Raw genomic sequence first — 12,485 nt, 5'->3', positions numbered from 1 at the left:
GTAAACATTCCCAGTGCAGTATGTGGACCCTTGGATTTAATAATTGTTTGGTCTTCTTAGGCAGAAAACCCCTCAATCAAACATCTCCTGCACTTGCGGATCAGACCTGTGCAACAGTTAGGAGGACTATTCGACCATTCATCCTCACAAAACTATTCTTGGAATGTCTGGTTCTCAATCACTCTATTGAGGTCATGCAGAAGCACCTCAGTTGGGTTGGGGTCAGGAATAGTTTTTGTTGAAGCCATTCTGTTGTTGATTTAATCCTGGGCTTTGGATCATTGTTCAGTTGAATCACACAAGTTCTGTTAAGCTTCAGTTGGAGGACAGATGACCTTACATTCAAATGCAAAATGTTGAATTACATGTTCGATCTATGACAGCAAGCTGTCCAGGCCCTGGGGCCGCAAACCATGATGCCTACTGTCCTGTAATTTACAGCTGGGATGAGGTATAATGTTGGTGTGAGGAGTCTTTTCCCCCCACATAGCAGTTTGTGTTCTATTAAAACAACTCAACTTTGGTTTAATCTCGCCATAGAATAATTAGCAAGCAGACCTATGTATCATTTAGGTGCTGCTTGTTTAGAAATATTATATGCTTGCTTTCAGCGCTGCTTGCTCAGTAATATTATATGCTTGCTGTTAGCACTGCTTACCAAACTTGCAGGGATCAATTGTCTCAAGGCACTCTTTATGGACACCAGCACCACACTTGGAACAGTAATATCCCTGATAGAATGTGCCCCTGCCAAAGTACAAATCATAGTGTATGTAAATGATAAAGTTTAAAACAGCTGTATCCTAGTTATGGTGAAAGAAATTGCCCCACTCATACACAGAGATGCCAACCAGCAGGTCATTACATTTAAAGTGATATAAAATTTTAAATTAAACTTTCCTATAAAATAAAAGTTAAAGTGTAGTAGGAAAAATAACTTTGTATTCTACATTTATTATTTACTTTGCTCTTCTTGTAATTGAACACTGCTCCAGAGATAGTGCATTCCATTGACATCAAAACCTATACCCTGCAATATCCCACACAGTGATCGGCATAGTAGCTCATTTATATCTGTCACTTACTGTCCATAACAGAAAATATGCAAGAGGTGCTTTCCTGGACTACTTTTAAAACACGTATTTTGTATGCAGACGTGCATTTAAACTTTTCAAGCTTTATGTACTTTTAACAACAATCTTCCATATCAAAATGTTTATAAAATACAGCCAATTAGATATTTTTGTTGTATCTCATTTGAACTTGAATGTCTGGTCTTTCAAACAAAGCCCTTGTCCCTATAACCACAAATAAACAATTGAATGATATTAAAAAACTGACAGCATAAGTGATAGAACGTTTTACCTTAAGAACATCTTGCAAGCTTTGCAACTGGTGGTTTTGTCAAATGTAAACATCTGGAAGTTGTGATGGTTTGCTGTGGCTTTATCTGGTTTGATGTTTGACCTAGTGGAGAACATCAAAAGGATAAAAAAAAAACTTTACTGACTGTTAAGAGAGAAAGAGCGCATTTACATTTGAGTAGGGGAGAATATTTGACTTGGTGTTGATAGGTACGAGTGAAGGTGGTATGTGCAGGGAATAAGAAAATAGATGCCATCTATAGAGGCATTGAAGATTCTAAGAACAGTTGCTATGTACCAGCAGAATTTTAAACAAAACTATAGTTTGTCCAACGTATGAAGTCAGACAGGGGCAGCAACATCTCTGACAACCAACAAGGTAAATTATTATAGCTATGTTTTTTATGTTACAAAGCAAATTAGCAAAAATGTGTGATCAAGAAGTAACTCCAATAATTTATTAAAGCTATTTACACTCAATATAGGGAGGTCTAGATGAGATCAACATTTATTCAACATGGCACCAACCGCCTGAGAAAGGCAGCTATCTGCTTGTGCCTGAAGCAGCCTCTCTACCATACACCAAAGTCTTATAATGCCAGTATAAGTACATACAAAATACACCTCTATATGCTTTATTTAAAGAGACACAAACCCCATATTTTTTCTTTCACAATTTAGATAAAGCATACCATTTAATAAACATTTACATGTATTTAATTATCTAATTTGCTTTTTACTCTTGCTATTCATTGTTAAAAAGCATACCTAGTTAGCCTCGGGAGCTAGGAGCTAGCTTGCAGTAGTGCAATACTGTTCATTCAGTAAAGGATAACAAGAGAATGAAGCACATTTGATACCAGAAGTAAATAGGAACGTTGTTTAAAACTATATGTTCTATACAAATTATGAAAGAAAACATTGTGGTTTACTGTCCCTTTAAATGAGAGCACAAGCTCATTTACTTTGGTCACAACAAAAGAGGCTAAGAACATGTATTCCAACAGATTTTTCAAGGGGTATATTCCTAAACTGCTCTTGATTTGTAAAATCTTGTAAACTGTGCTAGGAAATACATACATTGCCATTTCAAACTGCTCCATCCATTTCCTTTTCATTTCTTCTGTTTTACAAAAAAACTGGAATCCTTGCTTCCCTTGTAGATGAATTAAAAAGAATCCATAGGACCACTGCAAGAAATGGAAATATGTTTTTGGTGAATCAGCTTTTATGTCGTAATAAAAATGTATTTTTCAGGATAGATCTCGGCTGTTTTATGCCAGTGAGCACCATGCACCATAAGTAAAAGGAAACCATGTTTGTCCTTGAGGGCTGGAGGACAGAGAGACCAGAATTAGGAATATCCTTGTTTGAGCCGGTCTATGCGCCAGGGTAACTATCTGACTCATCTATAATCCTATAGAGAAAGCCATAGAATGTGGTCAGTGTCCAGCTCTTGATGAACGAGAGTGGGCAACCATGCACTGAAATGGTACAACACAGATATCACAACGCTTTTTCCATAGAACATAGACCAACCCAAAAAATCACCAAGTCACCAAAAAAGCTGAGGGTTTAAATTTAGAAATTCCTTTTATTTTGGTCCTATTCCAACTTCTGGGCACTTGAATAACATCTTAAAGGGACATTCTAATGCAAAAAATGACATGCTCTAATTTATTACAGAATGTCATGTCTCCATTACTGATGCTAGTTAACAATGAGTTTTACCCACCAATCACCAGTTTAAGAGCTTTAATAATAATAGTGGCTCCCAAGTGGGACTTTACCAATGGGTTTAACTGAAGGGGTTAAACACATATTGACCTCAATTACAAGTGGTTTGCATCATGCAATCAATAACGTTCCAGAGAGTATTACAAGTTATTAGTTAAAATGTGCAACTTAAGTGATTTAATGTGCAATATATACTGTATATATATAAATATATATATATATATATATATATATATATATATATATATATATATATATATATACACAGGTGGCCCTTGTTTTACAACGGTTCAATTTGCACCGTTTCAGAATAACAACCTTTTTTTCCAGTCATGTGACTGCTATTGAAAAGCATTGAGAAGCAGTGCATTGATTAAAATAGCCAGTAGGTGGAGCTGTCCGCTTGTGTTGCAGCAAAGCCAAGCAAGCTGAAATTAATCAGTTTAACCAGACCTGAGCTATCGAGCAGATTTCAAAGGAACAAGATCTTCCTGTCTATAAATCAGTCAAGATTGGAATGCATAGAAAGAACTGTTTACAGAAAAATGCAAGTGAAGTCTGTGTTGTGTGATTATTTTATTAGGTTTATAATGCTGTTTAGCATTTAAAGTCTTCATTTCAAAGCTTTAAAAATAATGTATTAGGTGTTACTTATGACAATTTTGAGAGGGACCTGGAACTTAACTCCCTCACTTCCCAATGACTTACATTATAAACTGGGTTTCAATTTACAACGGTTTTGATTTACAACCATTCCTTCTGGAACCTAACCCCGGCGTAAACTATGGGCTACCTGTATATATAATATAAAGTATGCCCTATAACGCAGAGTGGAACAAACTCACTCACTGCCCTCGTATTACACGTTGGATACATTTTGTGCATTTCATTCTAATTAAGGGGTATGAAACAGTGCTCCTTTGGTAAAAACAAATATGTTAAATCAAAGTAAACATAAAAAGAAACAGATTATGTAGAAAAAAAGCAAACAATTTACTTATTTTCTTGCAAAATGAGCACTTAGCAATTATCAGTGTAGCTACTGCCCTCAGTGAGATAAAAGAGCTGATATGTTACCAACATAGGGTTGCATTCTGCCTCTTCTGAGCATGGGCAAATCTGACTCCATTTATATCTAGTATTTAATTAATAGTAAACCAGCTCATGTTACTCTAGAAGTTTTAAAACATCAAGCTAGATAAGGCTTCCTGTGAGACCACAGCCTTCTTGTAGAGCTGTGACAGGAGGTAATAGACACTGCAAAAACAAAGTTTAAAAAAATAAATAAAAGGTCAAATCCAATTCAAATGATGACTAATACACATTGCAAACATTTCTATTAAAGGGACAGTCAACACCAGAATTTTTGTTGTTTAAAAAGATAGATAATCCCTTTATTACCCATTCCCCAGTTTTGCATAACCAACACTGTTATATTAATACACTTTTTACTGCTGTGACTATCTTGTATCTAAGCATCTTCTGACCACCCCTAATCACATGACTTTTAGTTATTTTGCATATAGTTGCATTTTAGCCAATTAGTGCAGTGTCTGCCACAATCCACGGGCGTGCTCACAATGTAATCTATATGGTTTACTTGAACTACTCTCCCCTGTTGTGAAAAGCAAATACAAAAGCATGTGATTAGAGGCGGCCTTCAAGGGCTTAGAAATTATCATATGAGCCTTCCTAGGTTTGCTCTCAACTAGAATACCAAGAGAACACAGCAAAATTGTTGATAAAAATAAATTGGAAAGTTGTTTAAAATCACATGCCCTATTTGAAAAATAAAAGTTTTTTTTGGACTTGACTGTCCCTTTAAGTATGATCCATTCCATTCCATGTTGCTTTTTTGTATTACAACAATTAAAAGACTGTTTCATATACCTTTAAATTGTTTTAAAAACCTGGCATTAACCTTTAGCGCATGCTATTGTGCATTAACATACTCCTTAAAATAGTAAAGAAACTCCACTATGTAAACTGAATTTTTGCACTAAATCGGATTTCTGCATTTGCATTATCTGACTCGAATAACTTTTATGTGGCCCCTTGTACTGTATAAATCTATTGCCTAAGGGAAATAATGCATCCGATATGAGTACCGTAGTGGCACCCTACTACAGCCCACATATATTTTTTATTTATATTTTTTTGCATTGTAATGTTCATACAGGCATAGGCTTCATCAAGAGATGTATTTTATTTAATACTCTATATACACTTCAAATATAAAGTATAAAAAGTTAATACAAAATAAATCAGGCAAATAAGATGTAGCTTAAGAAATATTTAACACTCAAAGTTGCTTACCATTTTGCCATGGGACTGGGGTAGCATTAAGGAAAGAAAGTGGAAATTAGATGTTAATCACAAGGAAATGAAACCTTGCATGGTTTACACAATGTTACACTGTGCCAGCAATAGGTTAACCATTGCCATTGCTGAGTAGTAAAACTCTCTACTGGACTAGCCAATGTTCTCTGACATTCTAAAACATTTTTATTGGTTAGAACATGTTATTTTAACACTAGTGTCACTTACAAAGTGTATATCCCACGCAAAGGAGATACTCAATACCTCCAAACATTTCCAGTACACCATTACTAGAAAAAAACCTTGCTTGACCCCTAACTATTGTCCAGTCTCCAGATTAGTTTATAATCACCTAACTCACTTTTCACCAACTAACGCTTCAATCTAGTTTCCACCCTAAACACTCAACAGAAGCTGCCTTCACTAAAGTAACAAATGATTAGCTATTAGCTAAAGTGAAGGCCACTACTCCTTATTTATTCTTCTAGATTGAGTTCCTGCTTTCAACAGTTAACCAGCCTCATCTTTTACAAATTCTAAATTCCTTTGGCATCCAAGACACAGACCTCTCCTGGTTTGCTTCCTATCTCTAAAACCACTTGCTTAGAGTTTCCTTTAACAACCTATCTTCTGACCCTTTGCCTCTCTTACTAGGGGTACCACAAGGCTCTGTCTTAGGTTTCTTGCTTAATTCCTGTTTATACATCCTCCCTTGGAAAATGTATATTCTTCTTTGGTTTTCTGTATCACTTGTATGGTGATGATACCCAAATCTATCTTTCCTTTCCTGATATCTCTCTCTCATTACTCAACCAGATTACCAACTGTCTTCTCTTTTATAACGGATGTCTTTATACTACCTCCAACTACCTCCAACTCAATCTGTCTAAAATTGAGATACTTCTCTTTACCCCTCTCATAGACAACCTAAACCTGACATTTTTCTTACTATAAGGGACTTTATAACACCTTGTCCAAGGTCCATTGTCACACTTGCTGTGAAAACAGAGGGAACTACTACAAATTAATTAATAATTTGACCAATAAGGTTACCCAAACTGATATTTTCCTACTTTTTACTTAAACAATAAGGATTATGATAAAAGTCCATGTACCTTTTTGATATCTTTATTGTTCATTGGGTCATCGGTCATTTTGTGACAGTGTAGTTCAATAATTTCTTTCAGCTCATAGCTGTAGCCTCTTCTTTTACAGACAATGACCACTTTGTCAAAAAGAAATAAGTACCTGCACATAAATACAGAGTAGTCAAGGAGTAAAAAGAATTTGTCAATTTTCATTGGATTAGAGTGGTCTAAAAAAGTTTTCAAACCTGTCCTCAGGCTTCCCCAACAGGCCAGGTTTCAGGATTACCATGGATGAGAGCAGGTAAAATAAACATATTTAGTAAGAAGCCGATTATTCCAGCTGTGCTCCAGTTCAGATATTCTCAAAATGTGGCCCGTTAGGGAGGTCTGAGGACAGGTTTGAAAACCAGTGGATTAGACAAACAAGAGCTGTGTAATAGAACCTTAGAGTAACATAGACCCTGTTCATTAAACTGTACACCCAAAATAATCCAAATAATGAATCCTTAGTATAATCCTTTCACATAAAGGGGCCGATTTAACATTGTGCGAGCGGAAATGATCCGATATTGCGGATCATGTCCGTTGCACATCGATAAATACCGACAGCATACGCTGTCGGCATTTATAATTGCACCAGCAGTTCTTGTGAACTGCTGGTGCAATACCGCCCCCTGCAGATTTTCGGCCGCTAGCAGGGGGTGTCAATCAAACCAATAGTATTCGATTGGGTTGATTTCCGACAATGTCTGTCGGCCGTCTCAGAGCAGGCGGACAGGTTATAGAGCAGCGGTCTTTAGACTGCTGCTTCATAACTTGTGTTTCTGGCGAGCCTGAAGGTTCGCCAGAAACACGGGACAGAGCTTGATAAATATGCCCCAAAATCTTGGATTCCCCTATTGTATCTGTCCCTTGAATGGACATATTATTTAAAAAATTAAAATTTCATGGTTCAGCTACAGAAAAACAAACATTCAGTGAACTTCTGTTGACATATTTATCTAATACTCTTGATATCCTTTGTTAAAACGTGGCTCCTTTCCATAAGAGCATAATGAGTGAGGTAGCATTATATAGCAGCAGTGTTAGCAGCAATGTTTATAAAGTTTGTCTCATCTAACCTGTCCATTAAACTGATTACCTAAAAATAATCTGATTCATTTATTTTTTGGAAAGTCTTTTCACACAGATTCTTGAATTCCCCTACTGTATCGGTCCCTTAAAGAGACATGCTATTTAAAATGAAAATGTAATTATTCTGATAGACAGTATCATTAAAATAAACTATCCATTGTACTTTTATAATCATATTTATTTCTCTCTATATCCTTTCTATGTTCCTTTTAAATCTTTTACCATACAGCTCCTAATCATGACCCATTGCTTTGGAACTACATCTTATGGAACAAAGGCTTGGATCTTCATTTATAAATAATAACCTGCTATACTATGGCTATTAATAAATAAATATCCAGAAAGTACAATTTACCTGTCCTGTTTGGCTTGATTAACCATTGAACGGACCTTCAGTTCCCCATCTATTTTTGGCCTTCCAAAATCTTCCAGTTTTACTTGCTGGTGGAGATAAAAGTTCACAAATAAAACAAATAACATCAATGTCTTTACTGTTTACAAATCAGTGTGGTATTATATTACACTTTAACTAAGGCTCTGTGTCTCCTAATAACTTGCCACATTTTAGTCTACATTGAAAGATACAACCATATCACACAATAACGGAGCTTTTGTTATTATTGCGTACTAATCAATGATCGGTCATAAAGACACTTTTTTACATAATTGGTGTGTAAATAAATGTGTGTGAGTGAGGGTGTGTCTTTGTGTGTAGTGAGTGTATTTGTAGTGAGTGTGAAGTCTGTGTGTTTGTGTGTAGTGAGTGTATTTGTAGTTAGTGTGAAGTGTATGTGTAGTGAGTGTATTTGTAGTGAGTGTGAAGTGTGTGTGTGTAGTGAGTGTATTTGTAGTGAGTGTGTGTAGTGAGTGTATTTGTAGTGAGTGTGAAGTGTGTGTGTAGTGAGTGTATTTGTAGTGAGTGTGAAGTGTGTGTGTGTAGTGAGTGTATTTGTAGTGAGTGTGTGTAGTGAGTGTATTTGTAGTGAGTGTGAAGTGTGTGTGTAGTGAGTGTATTTGTAGTGAGTGTGAAGTGTGTGTGTGTAGTGAGTATATTTGTAGTGAGTGTGAAGTGTGTATGTGTAGTGAGTGTATGTGTAGTGAGTGTATTTGTAGTGAGTGTGAAGTGTGTGTGTGTAGTGAGTGTATTTGTAGTGAGTGTGAAGTGTGTGTGTGTTTGTAGTGAGTGCATTTGTAGTGGGTGTGAAGTGTGTGTGTAGTGAGTGTATTTGTAGTGAGTGTATTTGTAGTGAGTATGAAGTGTGTGTGTAGTGAGTGTATTTGTAGTGAGTATAAAGTGTGTGTGTGTAGTGAGTGTATTTGTAGTGAGTGTGAAGTGTGTGTGTGTGTGTGTGTTTAGTGAGTGCATTTGTAGTGGGTGTGAAGTGTGTGTGTAGTGAGTGTATTTGTAGTGAGTGTATTTGTAGTGAGTATGAAGTGTATTTGTAGTGAGTGTATTTGTAGTGAGTATGAAGTGTGTGTGTAGTGAGTGTATTTGTAGTGAGTATAAAGTGTGTGTGTGTGTAGTGAGTGTATTTGTAGTGAGTGTGTAGTGAGTGTACATAACGGATTTATCACCTATGCAACATGGGAAGACACTGTAAAATCATAAGAACAATCGCTCTGTGATTTCACTAATTTACAACTATATAAACTGCATCTTGACACACTCTATAAAGTGAAATTGCTGCCTAATTACTGTATTAGCAGTTAGACCAGCTGTTGTGCAGCTTCCTGGGCAAGCTGTGTTGTAGCACAGAACACAATATTGGTTACCTACATTATTGCAAAAATGTTTGTCACCTGCTATTGAGAAGACTTTATTTTCAGTCACCTAAGACCATTTAACACAGGGGTGCTCAACCTTGGTGCTCTAGAGGTTTTGGAACTACATTTCCCATAATGCTCAGACACTGAGCATCATGGGAAATGTAGTTCCAAAAACTTCTGGAGCAGCAAGTTGGAGCCCCCCTGATTAACAGATGCCAGAATTACTGGCAGAGCATTATCATACACACACTATACCTGTATATAGCTCAGTTTGCTTGTAGTGAGTTAACTTACCAAGTTTTCTATAGAATTCTGAAATTCACTGATTTTCTTTAATGTCTCTTTGTCTCGTTTGACTTCGTTGATGTACATGGCTAAATCCTAGTGAGAAAAGCAATTTTACATCAGTCTTCTCAAAGTCGTAATACTAGTTAAGAAGTTAAAGGATATTTTATTTTTAAAGGGACACTAAACCTATTTTCTTTCATGATTCAGATAAAGCAGCAATTTTAAGCAACTTTCCAATTTACTCCTTTTATTTTTTTTCTTCGTTTTCTCTTGGTATCCTTATTTGAAAAGCAGGAATGCAAGCTTAGGAGCCTATCCATTTTTGGTTCAGAGCACTTTCTGATTGGTGGCTAATTGTAGACACCAATCAGCAAGCTCTACCCAGGGTGCTGAACCGAAAATTGGTTGGCTCCTAAGCTTTACATCCCTGCATTTTTCTAATAAAGATACAAAGAGAACGAAGACAAATTGATAATATGAGCAAATTAGAAAGTTGTTTAAAATTGCCAGCTTTATCTATCATGAAAGAAAAAACTTGGCTTTAGTATCCCTTTAAGCAACAGCTGAACAAACGCTTCATCAAGTGACTGAAGCACTAGGCTTGGAATTATTTGTAGTTATATGCAGGATAATTGCATGAAGCTCTTTAGCTGGATTTCCTGTATGAACTAACTTTGTCTTCTGAAGGACAGAAATCCTAACAAACACCTCCACCCAGATTAAAGGGCTCAGCTCCAATCAGTTACAATACCAAAAATAATAAGGAAAGGTGAGTGGAGCATTGGTGAGAAGCGTTATGGGGGGGGGGGGGGGGGGGGGGGGGGGGGGAAGACAGTCACATTGTTTTCTTCTCCACTATTCCAGTCGTTACCCAAATGAGATTCACCAAAGTAACCCATCCTGTATTAGTGTATTTAACCCTTTGAGTGCTAAGCCATTGACCACCTGGGTGCTAAGCTGGATTTGAGCTTTTTTTTTTTAAATTTTTTAAAATATATTTATTTTTCACTTTTTAAAATATTTTTTTCAAGATACCTAAGACTTATACAGTTGGAAAGGCTAGGGGATTACCTTTCCAATGGTGGGTCTTGGGGGTATGTAGCTGCTTAGATGCCTGAGATGCAGGCTTCTAAGCAGCATGCCCACATTTCCCTATATTGTTCATTGTACATTTTAAATAAAGTTGCGCAGTGACGTCATCATGTCATTGCGCATGACGTCACTGCGTGAAACGTGAAGCCACGGCAATGACTGGAGTGGGAGTCAGTGGGAGCCCCCAGATTGCCCTCAAGGTGGGTGAGTGCTAGCGATGGCTCTGAGCCGTCGTCAGCACCTGACTGGGACAATTTGCGAAGGCTCAGAGCCATTGTTAGCACTCAAAGGGTTAAAGGGACATTAAACACTTTGTGATGATAATATAAAATGATAAATCATATATGTATAAAAAAATCTACAATATACTTTCATTAATTAGTTTGTCCATTTTTCCTGTTATTCCATTCTGAGCTTTTCAGTTTCTGTTAGAAATGGAAGTGCTGAACACTGTTATATTCCACACAACCATTGGCTGCACACTCTAGTGACCTATTTATAACTGCCCCTAATTGGCCACAGCAGAGAAGGTAACTTAAGTTACAACATGGCAGCTGACATTGTTTTATAGGCACTAAAACTCTACACTTATTTTGTCACTATCTAAACAACTAATGAAACTTTCAAAAATACATCTACATGTTGTTCTCAGACTAATCTTTTCTTTGAATGCATCATTCTATCTAGCATTTATTTAGTGTTTAATGCCCCTTTAAATAAAACTGTTGTTGATTTAGAATTTCAAAGCAATCCTATAATATTCGGTAAACTGATGCCTTAGATTCTAAACAAGTCAGAATTTGAGACCTTCACATCAGCTACCTACAGCTACCTACAGTATAAAGAAGAGACTAACCTTGTGGAATGATTCTTTAAAGACATATTAAATATCTTGTAATTACCAGACTTGTCTACAGTCTTCCAATAAATTAATATAATAACCAGTTGAGAAAACATTATGGATATATTAAAGGGAAATTAAATCCAACATTTTTCTTTCATCATTCAGATAGAGCCTATGATTTTCAACAACTTTCCAGATCGGTTCTATTTTCAAATGTGCTTCATTCTTTTAATATCCTTTAATGCAGCTGTGCACTACTGGGAGCTAGCCAATGGCAAGAGGCATTTATGTGCAGCCACCAATCAGCAGCTAGCTTCCTGTAGTGCTTTTTTGGCTCCTGAGCCTATCTACACATGATTTTAACAAAGGATACCAAAAGAACAAAGCAAAGTAGAAAATGGAAGTATATTAGAAAGTTGTTTAAAATTGCATTCTCTATCTGAATCATGAAAGTTTAATTTTGACTTTACTGTTCCATAAAAGCCTTCTTTGCAATCCCCCCCCCCCCCCCCAGTGGCTAAACTCTCACAACCACTTGCTTAATTTTGAAAAAGCCAATACAGACTTGTTACTAGAGTATACAAGGCTTGTCACTTTAATGTTAACAAAACTTGCATTGTTTTTTCCTATCTTATCATAGCACCTCTTAGCAATTGTGACACATATTTTGTAGAGTTAGAATTTTGCAGTGTACATTTCCAATTCTCAGAATTTGAAAACCCACCATTTCAGACCTTAATTATGGGATATGGAGGGGACGAATAATGAAAGTAAATTGCAATTTTTTAATATGCATAATTACACATTTTATATTACAATCACAACAAATGTCTATCTCAGCCCTAAAAACCT

The 12,485-nt window shown here is 36.3% G+C and overlaps 1 protein-coding gene across 1 annotated transcript in view; it reads right to left on the bottom strand.

Annotated features, from left to right (window-relative positions):
- Positions 1–12,485, bottom strand: part of VAV2 (vav guanine nucleotide exchange factor 2) — a 523,802-nt gene that overhangs the window by 27,205 nt on the left and 484,112 nt on the right. Inside the window, exons 12-17 of the mRNA XM_053695707.1 lie at positions 9,704–9,790; positions 7,998–8,083; positions 6,536–6,668; positions 2,445–2,554; positions 1,366–1,467; positions 659–747 (exon numbers count right to left, since the gene is read on the bottom strand). Coding sequence (XP_053551682.1) covers positions 659–747; positions 1,366–1,467; positions 2,445–2,554; positions 6,536–6,668; positions 7,998–8,083; positions 9,704–9,790 — 607 coding nt within the window. The remainder of the gene's footprint in view (positions 1–658; positions 748–1,365; positions 1,468–2,444; positions 2,555–6,535; positions 6,669–7,997; positions 8,084–9,703; positions 9,791–12,485) is intronic.

Source organism: Bombina bombina, chromosome 12 (assembly GCF_027579735.1).
Source record: "Bombina bombina isolate aBomBom1 chromosome 12, aBomBom1.pri, whole genome shotgun sequence".
Taxonomy (NCBI): domain Eukaryota; kingdom Metazoa; phylum Chordata; class Amphibia; order Anura; family Bombinatoridae; genus Bombina; species Bombina bombina.
The sequence above is the reverse complement of the archived record's forward strand: the minus strand, read 5'-3'. Positions and strand labels throughout refer to the sequence as shown.